The 21,169-nt window shown below is 45.5% G+C and overlaps 1 protein-coding gene across 1 annotated transcript in view; it reads right to left on the bottom strand.

Moving 5' to 3' along the window:
- The window catches only part of EPHX2 (epoxide hydrolase 2), an 86,478-nt gene that overhangs the window by 44,022 nt on the left and 21,287 nt on the right, over nt 1-21,169 (bottom strand). The window contains exons 5-10 of the mRNA XM_061625861.1: nt 20,774-20,896; nt 16,305-16,379; nt 14,482-14,577; nt 12,319-12,397; nt 8,253-8,287; nt 5,763-5,789 (exon numbers count right to left, since the gene is read on the bottom strand). Of these exons, the coding sequence (XP_061481845.1) occupies nt 5,763-5,789; nt 8,253-8,287; nt 12,319-12,397; nt 14,482-14,577; nt 16,305-16,379; nt 20,774-20,896 (435 nt within the window). The remainder of the gene's footprint in view (nt 1-5,762; nt 5,790-8,252; nt 8,288-12,318; nt 12,398-14,481; nt 14,578-16,304; nt 16,380-20,773; nt 20,897-21,169) is intronic.

The raw sequence follows: 21,169 nt of genomic DNA on the forward strand, positions 1-21,169 counted from the left end.
GGTGTTGTGATATGTCATTGCATTTGAGGACCTTGTCTAGTTCCTGCTTGCAGGCTTCCCACTGAGACATGCATGTCCTGACATACAGTCTTGCTGTTATTGTGGTCCCTGCTGACAGGTTCTTATCTACATTCAGTCTTGCCCATTAGCAGGGACCGTGAGAACAGCAGAGGCACTCCCTGCCCCTTCACAGACACACAAATGCTCCCTGCAAAGCCTCATACCAGAGCAGCAGAACAGCTCCACAGCTGATCAAGGTCACTGCATGAATTAAACATTTAAAGCACCGACATATGTTCAATTCACTTTAGCTAATTCTGTTACTGCCATTTTCTCCCCTGCTTTATCTAATGCCATTCCAAAGTCCTTGTTCCACCAACAGCTGAACTTTCACTTCTCTAAGCAAATTATTCATGCTGTGGCTGTGCCAGCAATTCTCATTCTTCCAAGAGCACTGAACAGTTACTGACCTTAGCAAGGAGGTGTACAGATGACAACAAACATTTTCCAGAGCAGAGGAGAGGATCTGTTAACGCTACAAACCACATTCCCTGCAAGTGACTAGAGCTAATTTTCAGCGGGAAAACTGTAAATCTAGATTAAAGTATGTGTGCGTGCGTGGGAGGAGAATACATTATTTCATTTTGATGAGGGCGATAATGTCTGCTGAGCAAAGTTTCCATGCACAAGCAGCAACAAGTGCACAATAAGTTGCCATACGGAAGCATTCATTCTGCCTGGTCTGTGGAATCATCTCTCCCTTGAAATAAGGCAACTCTGTTTTTGAAAACATTTGTTTACTCAGGGCCTGAACAGACTGGTGGGATTTTTTGGCAGGTGTATTCTGCAACATGAACTGACAAGATCTGAGCAGGGTGGTTCATGACAGATGCTCTTGGAGGTCGCTGATTCATAGGGTTGCCAGAAGTCATGGTCAACTTGAAGACACATGACAACCAGAAATTCTGCAACACATGGCGTTAACACAGTAATAGTGCATCAGTCCTGGATTCATACTAAACCATTCAGACGTCATTCCAGTTTATCACTTGTTCTGCGATGCATCCCCAAGGCACTGCCCCCTGGAGGGGCACTCTTGTGCTATAGTGCCACAAAAGTGGAACACCGCCCCTCCCCCTTGCCCCGGAACATTTGTGGTATGAAAAGTTACAGGATTTCAGGAGGAACTTATGGGACATGCAGCAACTGGAGATGAAGAAGTGTGTCCTGAAACTTTTGCAGGCACAAATAATATTGAAAGTGGGATTGTGTATAAACTACCCCAATACCGTCATGAGCACAAATAATAATATATGCACAATAAAAAGGACATCTGCCCCTACCCCTCATTTTTTGACGGGCATCAGAAGGACAATAGTATAAAAACATTTAATCAGTAACATTAAATTAAAAACTCGAGAGAATAAAACTTATTATAATAATCCGGTGCATGTAAGTCAACAAAGTTGGCGCCACACAAGCACCTCTGAGAAGTAGATTCCACAATTAAGATGCCACTACAGACTTTGGATCACCTGTCTAACTTCTGAAGGCAGGGGCACTGGGTGCAAGCTTCTTGGGAGAAGATCTCAGAGAGGGAAGCTTCCTCTGAGTGCATCTCAGTTGCAAGAAGCCTCACAGCAGTAGCTTACTTGAGACAGAAGTTCTTCAAGAGAACTATCCAGTAGGACAGCGTGGTGGGGAGATCAACCTTTCGTTTTAGAAAAACTGAATTCTTTGGCAGAAAACCACTTCAAAAAAGAAAAAACTGCTCTAGATCTTTTCCAAGATTTTAAAGATTCAACGGGGGAAACTGCCAAAGCCAACACTGCAGCTTCTCACCCCCGTCAATCCTTCAAACTCTCTCTCTCTCTCTAGTTACATACACACACACACACACACCTCTCATTTTAATAAATCCTGAATTGATTCTTCCTTCCAATGGGGCTGACAATCTAAACTACAATCCTAATTATATTGTCAAGACAGATTAATGTCCCCACAGAGGTCAAAGGAGGAATTGTTATTTACTTTTGGAGGCGCTAGTTCTGGTGACCTCTCTTTGGCTCCATATTTGAGAACAAACCGTTTATCAAAAGAGCGATAGGGAAGCCATTTTGTCAGGGAAGGTCAGCAAAGCAGGAAGGCATATTTCAATGAAAAGGGCACACATGAATTGTTAATCTGCTCGTCAGTCAAAACACATAATCAGAACCGAGCCTTGGATGAAATCCACAACTGGCTCGATTAATATCTTATATTGTTTGTTATTGCAAGTTGTTTAAAAATGGTTTTTAAGGGTGTATTTTAAACTGTTGTAACACTCCCTGGGACCTCAGGGTGAAGGGCGGCTAATAAATTAAACAACAACAACGTCACACGTTACTCAAGCATGTTGTGGGAGATAAGAGAGGTCCTAGTTTCATGAAGGGAAAATTGCTTAAGCACCAGCTCTCACCACAAGAGTGTACGCTCAAAAATAAAACCACATTAAAATGAGCCACCTCACTGAGCTAGCTGGGGCTGATGGGAGGTGGAATCCAACAACATCTGGAGGACCACACGTCCCCCTTTTCTGGTCTACAGGATAAAGGGGTCTGGGAGCTGGTGGAAGACAGATGTATTGCTCTTCCCTCCAAAATTGCTACCTGCTTTCTTCAGAGGAGGAAGGAACCTTGGAGCAGCACCAGCAGCAACATGGGAATAAAGCATCTGCGCAAGTGAAGTGGCAGCTACAGCCTCCCCAGGGAGACTATGCCATAGCTGCAAGAATGCAAGGCCCTACCCAAGCACTCAGAGACAGTGCCTGGAGCAGAGCTTCAACAGCTGATATCAGGGACCTGTAGGTACATACAGGTTTGCTCATTACGGCTAAGCCAAAACAGACACCCTGACTTTGCAAAATAGTTGTCAGGCAATAAAAAAGGCCCCACACTTTCAGCTGTTTTTGGAAGACCCTTACAAACCAGAAAGTGGAAAATACTCCCTTTATCTTGGAGGCAGGCAACAGCAGTACTGGCAGCTCCAGATCCCTTCTGACATAACATTCCCTTCTCTGTCCATTCCAAGTGAGGGCAATGCAATACAAACAACATTGCCCTCACTCTAAATTGGCTATGCTTGCCTTCAGTGACACTGTCGCATTGCCAACTCAGATCGGCTATTTCTCACACTGTGATGGCATCATGCCCACAGCACGATCTCTGATTGGCTGCATCATGTTGCAAGGAAGTAGCACAAGACTTGTGTGGAGAAAAAATCCAGTGAAGCAGCTTTCAAAGAAGACAGCAAGGAGCAAGCAAACAGACACAACAAGTTAGGCTTCCGAGGAACCTTTTATTATTACCACTGCTGCCTTGTGCGTTACCAGTAAAAAGTGAAGATATACACTGAAATAATATGTAATTTTGCCCCCTATCAAGCTTTGTTTGTTCCAAAATTGTTTACCCCAAGGACATTCAGCAAAGCCCTAATACGCACACAACTAAATTGCATCTGGAAATCAACATACTCTGAAAAACCACGGCAGCCAAGGGCTGAAGGGGCACATACAAACAGTCTCTCTCCCTTACGCCCACCCCTACTGGATCAAGCCTTTCTAAATGCTGGGATGCATTAGAGCCGAGGCAATCAGAATTCATGATCCCAAACAAATCTAGGGGTTAATTAGACTATGACAATGGCACAGAGCAAAAGTGTGCCCCTGTGTGTGATTTCGGCTAGCTGACACTCCCATTTCCAGGCCTGAAGCGTCAGTTTCTTGACAGAGGATGCCTCTGCTATTAAACTGATACGAGAGACTGTACTTTAGCCAAGAGAGAAAACTGATTAAAGCATTCACTCCCGGTGCTTGCCAAGACACTGGGAAAACTTCCTTTACTATTCTCTCCCTGTGATGTTCAACCCCCCTCCAAAAAACCCTGACGTCTGAATTTTAACAGCATCTCCATTTTGTTTATCATCTTTTCCCAGTCAATTATAAACAGAGGGATAAGAACATAAGAACATAAGAAGAGCCTGCTGGATCAGGCCAGTGGCCCATCTAGTCCAGCATCCTGTTCTCACAGTGGCCAACCAGGTGCCTGGGGGAAGCCCGCAAGCAGGACCCGAGTGCAAGAACACTCTCCCCTCCTGAGGTTTCCGGCAACTGGTTTTCAGAAGCATGCTGCTTCTGACTAGGGTGGCAGAGCACAGCCATCACGGCTAGTAGCCATTGATAGCCCTGTCCTCCATGAATTTGTCTAATCTTCTTTTAAAGCCGTCCAAGCTGGTGGCCATTACTGCATCTTGTGGGAGCAAATTCCATAGTTTAACTATGCGCTGAGTAAAGAAGTACTTCCTTCTGTCTGTCCTGAATCTTCCAACATTCAGCTTCTTTGAATGTCCACGAGTTCTAGTATTATGAGAGAGGGAGAAGAACTTTTCTCTGTCCACTTTCTCAATGCCATGCATAATTTTATTAGATTTATACAACGGCATTATGATATCAGCTGTTTTATTTTCAATACCTTTCCTAATTATCGCTAGCATGGAATTTGCCTTTTTCACAGCTGCCGCACACTGGGTCGACATTTTCATTGTGCTGTCCACTACAACCCCGAGGTCTCTCTCCTGGTCGGTCACCGCCAGTTCAGACCCCATGAGCGTATATGTGAAATTAAGGTTTTTTGCTCCAATATGCATAATTTTACACTTGTTTATATTGAATTGCATTTGCCATTTTTCTGCCCAGAAGTTAAGGAGGCGTGCCACAGGAAGAAGATGCAAATGCAAACAATGGAATTGGTTTGGAGTTGAGAAGCAGAACTCCAGAGCTAACCTGAAGGTGCTTTTGCAGGAATGTGAAGGGCTGGAGATCTAGCAGAGGGATGGGGAACATCTGTGGCCCTCCAGATGCAGTTATGGGACTACAACACCCATCAGCCCCAGCCAGCATAGGGCCAATGGTCAGGGATGATAGGAGCTGGAGTTCAAACAACATCCAGAGGGCCACAGTTTCCCCATTCCTGATCTATGACCAAACCAGAGACCAAGGCACAAGGGACTCAACCCACCCCTGATGCACCAGTGAAGGCCACAGCTAACTAATGCCTACACTAAACATTGATCCCTGTAGATGGTTAGAAGTCACATTGGCCCCTTTAGAATCCTGTATCTGTCATACAGATGAGGAAAGAGACAAGAAATGAGTGGGTGCATGCGAGCACCAAAACATGCATGATCCAAACACGCCCTTGGACCCCAGAGATTTTATTTATGTATTTGAATGTATTTATAAACAATATTTTTTAAAAAATCCTAAGCCATTTACAAGTAATGCAAATCAGCATAAAGACAGTAGAAGAGTATCACAAAGACAAGAGATAGAGCAGGAATCCACTAAAACACAGATGAGGCCCTTATAAATTTGTTGTTGTTGTGTGCCTTCAAGTCGATTACAACTTATGGCGACCTTACGAATCAGCGACCTCCAAGAGCATCTGTCGTGAACCACCCTGTTCAGATCTTGTAAGTTCAGGTCTGTGGCTTCCTTTGTGGAAACAACCCATCTCTTGTTTGGCCTTCCTCTTTTTCTACTACCTGCTGTTTTTCCCAGCATTATTGTCTTTTCTAGTTAATCATGTGTTCTCATGATGTGCCCAAAGTATTATAACCTCATTTTTATCATTTTAGCTTCTAGTGACAGTTCTGGTTTAATGTGTTCTAACACCCAATTATTTGTCTTTTTTGTTTAAGTCTACAGTAAAAAAAAAACCACTTACCAACTTGTCCAGGAAGACCACCAGATCCTAAGGAAACAAAAATAGAATGAGAGGTCAACCCCTCCAGGTCTCTTCCACCAGGACCCTCTGATTGCTGCTGCATCCACACTAGTTACAGCTAATCACAGGTTGATGCAAATTGTGAGTGGCAGCTAACCTGCTGGATCCACATTACAACATGTGCAATCCACTTTGGACATGTCCATGCGTCCTCTTCACTCCAGCACAGCAGTGGTCGTGGCGGGCATTTATTTATTTATTAGATTTATTAGATTTATTAGTCGCCCATTAGGCTAGTTGTCCAGCCACTCTGGGTGGTTGTCCAGCATATCGCAATGCTGCACTACGTGAATGGGCAACAGTTCAACTTTCCATGGGTAGGTTCTGCAATATTGCTCAGTGCCTGACCAATTAACAATATAACAGCAACTGGTATTCTGAGGCATAGGAAGACAGGAAGCTGCCTTAAACTGAGTCAGACCATTGGTCCGTCTAGCTCAGTGCTGTCTGCACTGGCCGGCAGCGCTCTCCAGGGTTTCAGGCAGGAGTGTCTCCCAGCTCTACCTAGAAATGCCTTTAGGGACAGAACCTGAGACCTTCCTGCATGCAAGGTATGTGCTCTGCCACTGAGCCACGGCCCTTCCCTTACTGCCACTGAGAGTCACCATTGTGGCTAGCAGCCACTGACAGCCTTATCCTCCATGGATTTCTCCTGTCGACTTCTAGAGCCATCTAAATTGTTGGCCATTGCTACATCTTGTGGCAGTGAATTCCACAGTTTAACTATGTGCTGTGTGAAGTCCTTTCTTTTCTGTGTCCTGAATCTGCTTCACTGGATGACTCTGAGTTCTAATTATATGAGGAAAAAACTTCTCTATCCAATGTATCCACATCACGCGTAATTTCATATTATTATCATCATCATCTGTTACCCGCCCTTCACCCAAAGATCTCAGGGCAGGTTACAACAATTTTAAAACATGACATTAAAAACATTTTAAAAACAACCTAAAATCCCCAAACAGGGTGGGTCCTAAAAATACTTGTCTCAGGTGCCAAAGGCCAGGGTGTGTCTTAAGCATTTGCCTAAAACTGTACAGTGAAGTTGCCATCCGCACCTCTATTTCATTTATTTAATTATTTAAAATATGTCCGTCCCACCCTTCTACCCTATAGTAGGGCACTCAGGGCGGCTTACAAAAATAATATCAAACACGTACATAATAAAATTGTAAACAATAAAATCACAAAAACATTAAAATAAATTAAAATACATAAAACAAAATTAAAACACATAAAATACTATATATATATATATAGGGAATGGTACTAAAGGGGACTACAAGAGTGACATTTATCTATCATGCCTCTATCATGCCCCCCTTTTCTCAAAACTAAAAAAAAAAGATGTTGTAACCTTTCCTCCTAGGGGAGTTGCTCCAGCCCCTCGATCATCTTGGCTGCCTTTTTCTGCACGTTTTCCAGCCCTACAACACCCTTTTTGAGAAGCAGCAACCAGAACTTTACATGGTACTCCAAGTGTGGTTGCACCATAACAGCATTATGATATTGGCAATTTTATTTCCAGAGCCTTGCATCACATTGATGATGAACTAGGAGCCGGAATGCTCAAATCAGCAGGATTTTATAATGGAGAAGTAACTGGGAGTGTGTCACTTCAGGATGCAGGTAGAAGACCACATGGGCTGTAGCTCAGTGACAGAGCACCTGCTGTTTATGCAGAAGGTCCCAGGTTCAATCCCTGGCATCTGCAGGTTGGGAGGGGAAATGCTCCCTGCCTGAAGCCCTGGGGAGCCTCCACCAGTCTGTTTAAATGCCAGGGGCCCAGATTCATGTCTCCCCTACCCTTCATGGGCAGAGCTGCCCACCTGTCAATCACCTGGCATCACAGTGACATCAGGAGATGACCACCCAGACTTCAAAGCACCACACAGGGCTTGCAAAGAGATCAGCTGCCTATCAGCTATGATGGGAGGTAACTTCCAGCCTGCTTTTTGCAGGTGCAACTCAAGAGACTGGGAACTGCACATCCAGCAGTTGGCTGTGGTTTGAGAGGCCTCCTGGGCCAAACTGGTAGCTGTGCTGGGCCAAATCTGGCTTGAGTGGGGAGGCCCACCACCCCTGGTGTAGGCAGCACTGAGCTAGATGGACCAATGGCTTCACTCTGTATAGGACAGCTTCCTGGGTTCTTCTGACAGAACACTAGGCCTCTTCCTGGCACCCTCCAGATAATGGATATAGAAAGACCAGGCTGCACAACTGGAGCACTAACACCACCTTATCCTTGCTTGCTCTGTGTCACAACCAAAGTGCAAGTGCGAGTTCCAAGTTCCTCAAACAAGAATCCACTGATGCACCTTCAAAGCTACCTTTTTTTCACTCTGAAACAAACTTGCATCTTAAGTGTCTGCACAGGATCAATACAAGTGAGAACATGTCAGGGGTACTCTCTTGAATGCCGTGACCTACCTTGCATATTTCTTCCACAGAATACTCCCCTATGTCTGCAAAAATAAAACATATTATTAACGCCATTTCAGTGCCCTCAAAATGTATTTTTAATGTTCAAAAGCTGCCATATGCCTCCCTGTGAGCAATGCACCTTCTGATACATGCAAGCATTTGCCTCCTTGGGCTGTACACAGAAAGGAAAACTGCTTTTTGTAGACAATCACAGGAAGATATGCAAGGCTCTGTTGTGTAGTGGTTAACTGGTCCCTCTATTTTTTATTTGGCAGATGCATTCTGCAACATGACAATGACAGAATAATACTGTGTTGGTGAATTTATACACATCATTCTTCGTTAGTTGTTCTGCAAAACAGGGCCAATGTCAGAGGGCAGCCAGCTTGGGCCCTGACTGAGGGCCCCTGCAGCCCAGAAGGGCCCCTGAAGAGCACCTCCTTAAGGTGGGAGGGTGGCGCTTCTTTCTGTGATCCGCAGCAGCATCAGATCCTGATGCGGATCACAGAGGGAGCTCCCAGCCCCCCAATGCAGACAGTGTGGGCTTCAATAAGCCCCCCCCACCTACCTCTCATCAGTGTGAATGCCATGGGCTCTATGGCACATGCCTGCCACCACCCAAGATGGCGGCAGGGGCTTCCCTAAGGGGCTGACGCCCCCACTGCCATCTTGGTTGATGGTAGGCATGTATGCTACATTCGCATGTCATTCACATGACATGAAAGGTAAGTGGGAAGCGCAGGTGGCCTTATTAACCCCGCACCACCTGTATGGGGTGTGTGTGTGTTGGGCTACGGTGCTGCAGGCCTGGGGCGGGCTTGTGCCCAAGGATGCAGTCATGCCTGGCACCGGCCCTGCTGCAATGCTTCCCCAATGGTACCACATTTCTTCTGTCCCGAGGGGGCGCTCTTGTGTCATAGCGCGACAAAAGCAGGGCAAAGAAAACCATGGAATGTTTATGGCATTTCAGCAGGAGGTTATGGGACATGCACTGATTGAAACACATATAGAATCATAGAGCTGGAATGGGCTACCAGGGCACTGAGTCCAACTCCCTGCTCAATACAGGGATCCAAATCAAAGCATACCTTACAGAGAGGCCCGTCCAGCTGCCTCTTGAAGGCCTCCAGTGTTGGAGAGCCCACCACCTCCCGAGGTCATTGGCTCCGGTGTCGTACCGCTCTAACAGTTCGCGTTAGCACATCAAGCAGGAGACGACTGCAGCGTCACTCTTCCATCCTTCCTTCCCACCCTTTCACTAGGCTCATCTCCAGCACCAGTTTGCAGCAGAGGTTCTTCACAGAGAAGCCCTCGGCTGGTATAAGCAGCTGCAGCAAATGCATTGGCGTTAGCAAGGGCAAAGGGAGAGAAGGGTAGTCCTTTATCGCAGGTGCAGCCTTGGAGAAAGATTAGCAGCTCTGCTGCCTGATGTGCCAGGGCCTTTGCCTCTCAATGCTCATACTGCAATGGGCACCCGGTGCCCTGTGGCTACCAGTGGAAGATGTCACATCCGCAGGGTAAAAACTTCCGTGGGAGCCTGCCTAACAACGGTTGGGAGTAATGCACTAATGCTTGTAACAATTAACCCAAACCGGGGGGGGGGAATGGACAGAAAGGCAGCCTATTCTTCCCTCACTGATTCCTTCTGCAGTAAGCACTTGTTTTCTCAGGCTTCACTTCCTTCCTCTTTCTTCTCAGATAGTATGTGTGTAAGCATTCACATGAAGCACAAGCTGAATATGAGTCAACAGTGTGATGTGGCTGCAAAAAAGGCAAATGCTATTTTAGGCTGCATTAACAGAAGTATAGCTTCCAAATCGCATAAAGTACTAGTTCTCCTATATTCTGCACTGGTTAGGCCACATCTTGAGTACTGCATCCAGTTCTGGATACCACACTTTAAGAAGAATAAAGACAAACTGGAACAGGTTCAGAAGAGGGCAACGAGGATGATCAGGGGACTAGAAACAAAGCCCTATAAGGAGAGACTGAAAGAACTGGGCATGTTTAGCCTTCAGAAGAGAAGACTGAGGGGAGATACGATAGCACTCTTCAAGTACATGAAAGGTTGTCACACAGAGGAGGGCCGGGATCTCTTCTCGATCGTCCCAGAGTGCAGGACACGGAATAATGGGCTCAAGTTGCAGGAAGCCAGATTTCAGCTGAACATCAGGAAAAACTTCCTAAGTGTTAGAGCCATATGACAATGGAACCAATGACCTAGAGAGGTAGTGGGCTCTCCGACATTGGAGGCCTTCAAGAGGCAGCTGGACATCCATCTGTTGGGAATGCTTTGATTTGGATTCCTGCATTGAACAGGGGGTGGACTTGATGGCCTTATAGGCCCCTTCAATCTATGATTCTATGACTCCATAATGGTTACATGTATGTCTGTACTCAAGATGGCTTTACTTCCCAGGAGAAATTAACCTCAAGTTTCTTTATTCTTCACCCACCAATCTTACCAGACAAATTCCTTTCTGCACCCCGCTGCAATGTATCTCAAACTCCAATGGAAATGGCCCAGCAGCTACAGCCAGACCTTGTGCTCTGGAGGGCTCCTGGGGTTTTGCTCTGGACTGCAGGCAGCACAAGGGAAAGATGGGAGAGGCAAGACAACAGTCCATTCACCTAACTTCACCTTGTCCCCAAGTGTTACGGTGGGCACCCAGGGCCACTGTTATTGTGGGCACAATGGGCATCACTTTCCTCTTGCTTACACCGCACTGCAAATGGAAATGGGCCATTTCACTGCCCATTTGCTCAGTTTGGAGAGATCCTTTTAGGGCTCCTCACAATCCTGGGTTTTTTTAAGCACCTTGAACAACGAGGCATCATAATCAAACTTGGCCACCTCTAAGGTCTAGATTTCTGGTGAGCAAATTAAAAAGCACAAGTCCCACTATTAATCAGGGTACTTTTTACATCCCTCCCTTGTGAGAACTGCCCATTTATTCTGACTCTCCGATTCCTACCCTTTAACCCAGTTACTGATCCAAAAAGAGGATCTGTCCCCTTATCTCGAAAAAAGGCAAGGAAAAGACTCCTGCCTGAGATCCTGGAAAACCACTGTCAGTCAGTTGAGATCAAGGATAGCCAATGTGGTGCCCTCCAGATGTTGCTAAACTACAGCTCCCATCATCCCCAGGGAGCATAGACAATGGTCATGCATGAAGGGTGCTGACTCAGCTTGTCATCAGGGGAGGCTATTTCCACCTGCCTTGCCCCACCCTCCAGCCCTGGGAGCCTTCAAAAGGGAGCTGCCTTCAGGAGAAGGACTATGAGGGGAGAGAGACTCGGTTTGCCATCAGGGGAGGCTATTTCCACCTGCCTTGCCCCACCCTCCAGCCCTGGGAGCCTTCAAAAGGGAGCTGCCTTCAGGAGAAGGACTATGAGGGGAGAGAGACTCGGTTAGTCATCAGGGGAGGCTATTTCCACCTGCCTTGCCCCACCCTCCAGCCCTGGGAGCCTTCAAAAGGGAGCTGCCTTCAGGAGAAGGACTATGAGGGGAGAGAGACTCGGTTTGCCATCAGGGGAGGCTATTTCCACCCGCCTTGCCCCACCCTCCAGCCCTGGGAGCCTTCAAAAGGGAGCTGCCTTCAGGAGAAGGACTATGAGGGGAGAGAGACTCGGTTAGTCATCAGGGGAGGCTATTTCCACCTGCCTTGCCCCACTCTCCAGCCCTGGGAGCCTTGAAACGCAGCTTCTTTCAGAAGACTTTCTGGCCCTTTGGGTGGAGCTGTGGGGGTTTCGGGGACGGAAGAGATTTTTGTATCAGCTTGGAGGTTAGTGTTTAAATATTTTTGCTTTGGCTTTGTTGTTGAGCTTTATGCTCATTTATGATTTGATGTCTGTGTGAAAACCGTGTGAACTGCTTTGAGCACATGTATATTTGTAGAAAATGTGGTATATAAATAAATTTAATAATAATAATAATCTAACAACATCTGTAGGCACCACATTGGCTACCCCATTGTAGACCGCACTGAACGAGATGGACTAGTAGCCTCAATTAGTAGGAAGCAGTTTCCTATGTCCATAAGCTCAAGACAGGAGCTGAACACCAGCTCACCTGGGGGAGCTTTGGAGTCTCCGTATCCTTTCATTTCCAAGGCAATGACGCGGAAGCCGGCATCAGCTATAGCAGGGATCTGGGGCGGAGAAAGAAACAGAGTGAGCTGGAAAGGAGTTGGGGGGGGGATTAACTTGGATTATTTAAATGTGCAGTTCCTCTCTGTCCCCCAGGCCTGCCCACAGGCCACACACTGCTCCTCCGCTTTCATCCTGGGTGGCCTTGTCAGTCGACATGCAGCCTGTCAACACTTGCTGCGAACAAGGGATTCGCTGCCTCTTTCCAAAGAGGCTCTAAGCAGGCCACAGTCACGTGTTTCTCAGCTCTTGAGTAAGTTCCAGCTTGGCCTTCAGAGGGGACAGGACAGCCCCAGCAGGCTGGCTGATGGGAGTTGTAGCCAATCAGGCTGCGTTCAGAGTTGCCTACCTCCAGGAAGAACCAATCCTGGACAGTCTGCCTGCTCAAGACCATTTTCATCTCCCCCTCCTCCTGTCCACCAGAGCCACTCAGGTGAACTGCTGATCTTTGATTTTTACTAGTTACTTATTTAATAGATTTCCCTGACCCCTCCTGCATTTCTATAAACAAAACTATAACCAGAGCAATTGACAAGTTACCTAATAACGTAATTGTAAACATTAAGGCACCGTTGACAGCACATCGAAAAACAGAGAGAGAGGAAAGGATACCTTAAAGAACTCGCTTTGGGGGCAGTGAACCACTAAAGAAAACCTTTCTCAACACAAATGGGTTCTCAGCATCTCCCCCAACAGAGGAAGAGCCCGGCGGATCTCCCCAGGGCATTCCACAATTTTGGCACCACTGCTAAAAGGGCCATCTTTCGCAATCACAACCTGCGTCTCTAGTGGAGACAGGATACCACGCACAGCCTGTGATGCTGATCCTGGGCACTTGCCAGTCCTTGAGCTCTCCTAGACCTTGGCCTCTCTCTTGCCTTACACTGCAGGTCATTCTTTTGCAAGTGGAGCTTTGGTGTAAGAAAACAGATCACTGGTACCCATATACTTTGCTGGCCAGTGGTCCTTCCGGACAGTGGAGGTTGTTCCATTAGGGCAAGGGGGGGCACAGCCCCACCAGCCTCAGTCTGCCCTCAGCCAGCCACCACCTTCTTACTTAAAACCAGCCACTGAAGCCTGGCTGCTGACTCCCTTCTTCTTAGAACTCAGCAGAGGGGAGGATGGATGGGAAAATTAGAATTAGTTGGCTCTGTCTGTGATTGGCTGTGGCTCCGCCCACTGCTGGTCTCCCTGCCTCCCACCCTACCAGTCCCAATGGCATCAACCATCAATGCTCCCAGAGTCTTGGCCCAGTCCTTTAACTGGAAATGCCAGGAGTCTGAACACATACATAGCCAACCTAAATACTATCACAGCCCCCAAACAGGAGGCTGTCTATTTAGGGGGAGCCAAGCTGATTTTCCTCCATTGTGCCTGCCTCGACAACATCTCTCCCCCCTCCTTTTCGTAGGCTCTCCACTTGCGACAGAGGTAACCCTCCTTAACTATTTCTGGCTACTCCACCAGCTCTGGAATCACCCCAATCAGCAAGAGAGACAAAGAGCTGCAGCAAGAGAGGTCACTGAGCCACTTGGCCCAATGACCACGGGATGACATGAACAAACCTGTTCCAATGGCAATCCCATGCCTAACCAAAGTTTCCCTGTTTTAAACAAAACCAGTTCTTGAACTGCTGGAATCACCACTGAAACTCAGGTTAAGTCCATAGGCCTGAACTGAAATTGTGCTCAAGTATGTATGAGCTAAAATGACTTCCTGTGTCCTTAAGTCCGCCTCAGTCATACTTCCCTCTGTCGCCTCCTCCTGTGTTGAATTTTAGACTGTAAGCTCCTCAGGACAGAGACTTCATTTGTTTGCTTGTTACTCTATACTAGCCTTCCACAACCTGGTGCCCTACAGATGTTTTGAACTACAACTCCCATCAGCCCCAGACATCACAAGTATTCTAGACTACAAATTTCAGCTCTGCTGGTTGGGAATGATGGAAACTGTAGTCTGAAAAGTCTGAAGGGCACCAGTTTGGGGAAGACTGCTATATTCAGTGTGGTGAACCCTGATAGTTCTCTGTAACAAGTACGAGCAATGGATACCACCCTCCTCTCCATGCCAATGGAACGTCTCTTACCTGGTACCTCCAAGAAAACCAGGACTCTGGGAAACCATGGCACAGGCAAACGACCGGACCACTACCCATCTCCACAAAGTGTAGCTGGGTATCAGGCTAAAGTGGGGGAAACACAAGACCCGAGTCAGAATCGCAGATGGAGCTAGAAGCAACCGTGTGTCTAAATCTGAGGACACATTCCAACATGACAAAGACCATCAAGTATGGAAAGCCTCCATTTAAAAGCCTGTGACCCATTCATACGAACGTGAATACAAACCAAACCCTGATTGAGAGGGATGTTTCCATACCCAAATCCTGTTTAATTTAAATGAATCAAAAAACTGCTTTAGGGAGGGCATTCTCCTTCCTGTGCCCCCCATAATCCTGCTCTTCCCTCTCCCTGACTTTTCCACTGATCTTTCTGAGAATATAGTTGTCTTTCTGTCCCTGCCCCCTCACATGCCTACCTCTTTTAGTGTTGAAAGGGGGGGACAGGTCACACCCTCAAAAGCTCTTCCTGAGCTTCCAATTATCAAGCCAGTTAAGTTGCACTTATTGTATGCTCAGGGGTTTGGTTCCAGTTCAAAGCAGCTGAGACTTTGTGTCTGAGTTTGGTCCTGGGTACCCTTTATTTTATGCAGGATCTCCTTCCATACACATCCCACCCAACACAACAATAAATATTTTACCACCACGGTAAGGCTACATTTAAACTTATTGCACATTTGCTTAACTCTGCTTAAAAGGCCAGAACTTCCAGAAAATAGCCAGTCTTTGCTTTTGATGAACTTTCTAGTTGGGGAGGAGGCAGAGAGAGATCTACACATGAGGGCAACCAATAGGGGCACCCCCCCAAGAGACATTGCAGCTAGAACCTGACTACACACAATTACAACAAAGAGCCTTGTGGTACCTTAAAACCTAACACATTTATTATGGCATAAGCTTTCATGGACTACATTCCACTTCATTAGATGCACTGATGCTGAACCACGAAAGCTCATGCCACAAGTCTTTTAAGGTGCCACACACAATTGACAATCAAGATGACAACTCTCAACTGAACTTAAATATAGCCTTGGAACAGAAGGAAGATCATCTGACCCAAAGCATGTAGGGTTCAAGCGCAGTGCCTGAACTGTGCCCAGATCTGCTGACCCCAGTGGAAGACAAGCAGAGGAATTCAGACTGAGCTGACCTAAGGGAGCCACTTGCTCCATGTATCTATGCCCAGCAACTGAGCTCACACAGGATACAGCTTAAAGTACTATGTATCCTAGAGGTGCACTTAGTATGATCTATAAAACCAGACTTCTGAAGCTGCAGCTCCAGACCTCTAGAAACAGTTATCAGCTGAAGTCAGGAAAGCGCCTTGAATTTTGATATTTAGGTGGCTATTGAAGATACTTTTATTTAAGAAGGCTTTCCCTGATGTATGGCCCACCATTTTATGGAATATTAATTGTACAATTGTAGAAATTGATTTGTTGCCTTTTATTTACTGAGTTTGAAATCTTTTTTTAATTTTATCTTATTTTATTATACTCTGCTTTGGTATCTTTGGGCTGTGAAGCGGCTTATAAATCTGCAAATAAACTAGACTAAAATAAATAAGTGCCAAGCAGTCAAAAAGGCAGCACTCCCACATCTTGTGAACCCAGCGCTGGATCTGCACAGCTATACTTGAGGCACGCAAAAGAGCAAAAACAGTACCAGTTTTATTTATTTACATATACTACCCAATAACAAATGCTCTTTTGGTGTTTTTCAAGTAACAATATGTACAGAATTATAAATGACTAAAATGGCATTGCCATTAAAAACAGTCCACCTGCTCTTACCTTGATCATCACATAGCCATGGGCCACACTCTCCGGTTCACAAGCAGGGGGCAGGCTTTCTTCCTGTTCAAGAAGCTATGAGGTAGATAATTTAAGGAGAGAGAGAGAGAGAGAAAGAGAGATTGCCTTCTGCAGACCTGGGGAGCGTAGGAACATGAGAAGTTGCTAGCCTGTCTAACCCACTACTACATTAGAGAAAAATATTTGCAAAAAAAGGTGTACGTTAGGAGAAATGCATACTAGAATGCTGACGAATTTTCACAAGGACTTAAAAGAAATTAGCAAATGATGCAAAAATGTGGCAAAATGAGAAATTGAAACTGGCAAAATTAGTTCATCCCTGGGTAGAGACAGGCGAATCTGTCAATTCTGGTTTCTCTCAGTTTCTCATTCTTTCAATCTTAAATTCAGTTCCCCACATTGCCACATGTTTGTGAATTTTGTAAAAGTCCTTATGAAAATTCACAAGCATTTTAGTGCTAATTTCTCCTAATAAACATTTGTATGCAATTTTGCTCAACATACAATTTTGCAAAGCAATTTTCCCTAATATAAAGCATTTTGTCTGCTGTTTTCACTAATACATGCATTTTATGCACACTTTACCTTAATATGTGCATTTCTCTACACGTTACTTGGCCTGGGGAACTGCAAAATTCAGAGAAATGAGAATTTCAACAGATGGCTGTGCCTCGGTTTGCATATTGTTTCAGAAAGTGCAATTAGGTAAATTTGCAAATTAAGTGCAAATGCAAACTAATTTCTTCTCCATCCCTATCCCTCGGCGAGGCTAAGAGGCAGAGAGAGACTGGCCTAAAAGCATTCAGCAAGCTTCATGGCTGATCAGAGATGGGAACTCAGTAGAGATGGGCAAGAAATTAGATTCAATTCACATTTCAAGCTGAATCAATCAAATTCACGCTTTCCAAAACAATATGAGAACCGAAACATATCAGAAGCCATCCTTCAAAATTCACACGTTCCAATTTTGCAATGCAGTTTGCCAACCAAACAATGTTCACAAGAATACACATGTTACGGGGACACGTGCATAAAAATGAACATGTGAGTGAAAATAAGATACAAAAATGCATTACATGATGAGAAATTGCTTGCAAAAATGTGTACATTAGTCCAAACTGTCTACAAAAATGTGTTTATCAGGAGAAATGTGCACTGAAATGCTGGAAAATTTTCATGCAGATTTTTGTTTATAAAAAAGAATCATAACTTGATGCAGAAATGTGGAGAACTGAAATTAAGATTGGAAAAATGAGCAACAGAGAACAGAAATGGACAGGTTTTTTTCCCATCCCTCATACCCAGCCACCCCAGTGTCTACCACCCTACCTGCTACAACACTTGGGCATCTAGTGAGGCTAACTTGGAAGGTTCTGTTTATTTTTATTTTTCCTTTTCATGCCTCTTTGTTTGATAACCTGTTGGGCACTCAGAACCTCTGTTCACCACAGCTCCCCAACTGCAGGATCTTGCAGGTGGTGTTTGGGTTTGGAAGTGTTTTGGGATGTTGTTTTCAAAAACAAGCAGCAAGCAGACACTAACAGTTGACCTGCAATGAAGTCCTGCAAACCTCAGTCCCCAAATTCCACACTAAGAAAGTAAGAACTAATTATGTGCTCAGAATTATGCATTCATGCCATGCATAGCGGTCTTTTTTCTTGCTTGTTTGACATACATTATCCATTGGCTTGCTTTCAATTCTAAATTTGATGTGGGAGATTTTATAGAGATGGAATAAAGCTTTATATTGTTTTTTTTAAAATACAGAACAATATTTCAGCAAAGGAACTGGTAAGTTAATGGGCAAAGGGGTGCAGAGTGGAGAGAACTGGGGAAATATCTCAAAATGCATGCATATCAAAGAGATAAAAGCACTTATCATGTAGAGCAAATAAGCTCAGCTCCCACAGACATGGAAGACTTGTGCAAACAGTGTCTTCAGATATTGAGTATACAATTATGAGGTCTGGGAATTTGTTTCTTTTTTAATGTTTAAAAAACCAAGCCAAGAGTCAAGATTCTATTCAATTCCACCCCAAAATGCCCTCATTGAAAGACAGTGCAGTGCAGCTAAGAAGATCCAAAGGTTTATATTTTTCCTGCTCTTAAAAATCTCACCATCTGAAAGTGCCCTTTGTATTTTCTTTTTCAGGATGTAAAGCACAAATCCTAGCAATTTGGCAAGTGCAAGGGTACAAGTCTGGCTGAGTGCAGAAAAGGAAATTCCTACACTTCTGTGGTTAACAGTTCACTCAACAGATGTCTCTCTGGAGAGCAGAAGACAGAAACCTTCCAGAGGATGGAGAGGATCCACTTTCAAAGAATCAGCTGCTACGTGAGCTACCTTCATAGATGGCAAGAAGGCAAGAAGCCTAGGAAGAACTACAGAGAGGCACTTTGCTCCAACACTCAGTAACGAGATCCTGTTGGGCTTAAGTCAGCCAGTCATGGATGAAGGTTTACAAGGTTAATACGCCCGACAGTGCTGAAATCAGCAGTCCTGTATAACTCTTGATGCAGCTGCCTCCCCCCTGCCTTCCAGATGCCCTGCCATTAACCTCTTCTCAGGTTCATTTCATTCCTTGTCAGTGGGGGTGGGGGTGTTGCTTGCAGATTCCAGATACGATGGTATTTAGGCAAGGGCCTTAACTCAGTGGCAGACCATCAGCTGTGCCTACAAAAAGGTCCCAGGCTCAGTCACTGGCAGGGAAAGATTCCATCTGAAAGCCTGGAGAACCACTGGCAGTCATAGCCGGAAGGGGCCTATGAGGCCATCAAGTCCAACCTGCTCCTCAATGCAGGAATCCAAACTTAAAGCATACCTGACAGGTGGCGATCCCGCTGCCTCCTGAATGCCTCTAGTGCTGGAAAGTACACCACCATTGTTCCACCTTCATACTGCTCTAACAGTTAAGCTTTTCCCCCCTGATGTTCAGCTGCAATCTGGCTTCCTGTAACTGGAGCACATTGTTCTGTGTCTTGCACTCTGGGATGATCGAGAAGAGATCCTGGCCCTCCTCTGCGTGGTCACATCCATGTAATCAATACTGAGCTAGATGGCCAAACTCTGTGTAAGGCAGCTTCCTATGATTTTGGATTAAATATGTACTGGTACGGAGGCATACAAGCTTGTGAGCTACACAGAACTTGTCATTAAGAGGTGGGAAAAGTAGCCAGCCTACAGCTGCAAAGAGCAAACTTGGTTACAAATATGGCGCCAAGTAATTAGAAGCTTTGAATGTCACTTAAAACACCATTTATATATGCCAGAACCTCATTAGAGAGACAGGAATGGCACCATTGCAAGAGACTGGAGACCATGTTGCCAACCATCTAAATCCTGTGTCCTAAATCCCAGTGTCCTATTAAATCCCAGTGTCCTACTGGGAGGAACGGCAGGATATACATCTAATATATATATATAAAAATAATCTTGCACTGTAGCCAGATGGAGGCTTCCAGAAAGTCCCACAAGCCAAACATAAAGGCATTATTAGCCTTCCCCAGTTATTTGTCCCCATATATCTGACATTCAAAAGGTACGCCAACTCTAAACATGGAAGCCCCATTTAGACTGTTGGCATGAGGCCTAGTAGTTTTCCATCAAGTCTGAAAGTTTTGAAGAGGAGTTATGTCTTTGCCAGTCTGGGAACGGACAGTGAAGGCCGTTGTTATGGTAACCATCAAGATATAGACTGGGAAAGTTCTAACAGAGTCTGTGAGTTGTGTCCTTCTGCATCATGCCTCTGACCTGAGAGGCTGTCTTACTTTTGCTCTCGGAGAGAAATGTGCTGTAGAGCTAGAGGGGGGGGGGGAAACTGCTGAAAAGCCTTAATGTCCTAATAAAGACTCTTAACATGCTCTAATGCTCTGAAGAAGTTTCTTGCTCAACTTAACTTCAACGTAATGTATGCTGTTTCACGCAACAACGCACACACGCCAACATAGCCATTCATAGATTCCATGAATCCGTCTACTCTCCTTTTAAAGTCATTGACGGCTGGGGCCATCACAACACGGGCCGCAAATCCCCCAAGTTAATCCTGCGGTTTTGTGAAGACGCACTCCCTTCTGCTTGCTATTAATGCATAGGTTGCATTGGAGTAGTCTTTGAGTTCTAAGAGGGGATCACAGGGACCCCCCTGCATGTGCTGAAAACTCTATGATGGGGGTGGGGAACCTTTTTCTGCCCAAGGGCCGTATTCCCTTCCTGGGGAACCTTCCTGAGGCCGCACGCCAGTGGTGGGGTAGGGCCAGAGGCACCAGCGACCACAGCAACACAGGTGAATTTTACTTTTGTATAATATGCCAGTTTGTACACACACACACACACACACACACACACACACACACACCTGTCTGCATACTACTACAACACTACAACCAGTCCCCCATGTGATCAACAGAAATTCATTCCAATGCAACAGCCACATAGAAGACCTCCTCACCTGAACCCCCGTCAGATCCTGCAGCTCCTTCAAAGCAGAGCCGGTATCTTTCACAAGAATAGTGGCTATTCCCATCTCCTTAGCAGGCTTCAAGTTCACACCAAAGTCATCCAGAAAAATAGCCTGGGGTAAGGAAGAAGTGGTCAAATCTCAGTGTCAGACGGAAGGAAAGAACTACCATACCCAACCTGTTCCACCATTATTAAATCTAGCGGACCTCTGACTTCCTTAAGGCTGCAAGTGGAGCTGTGTGTCTACTACAATACTAATACTAATTTTATTCTTCACCTAGGCAATCCTAATTTTGCAACAAGAAAAACTTGAACAACCTGCAAATGACATGCAAATTGGATGAATCTGCATAATTTGGAGAGGGTAGGAGGGCTGTTGGGCACT

Source organism: Rhineura floridana, chromosome 4, assembly GCF_030035675.1.
Source record: "Rhineura floridana isolate rRhiFlo1 chromosome 4, rRhiFlo1.hap2, whole genome shotgun sequence".
Taxonomy (NCBI): domain Eukaryota; kingdom Metazoa; phylum Chordata; class Lepidosauria; order Squamata; family Rhineuridae; genus Rhineura; species Rhineura floridana.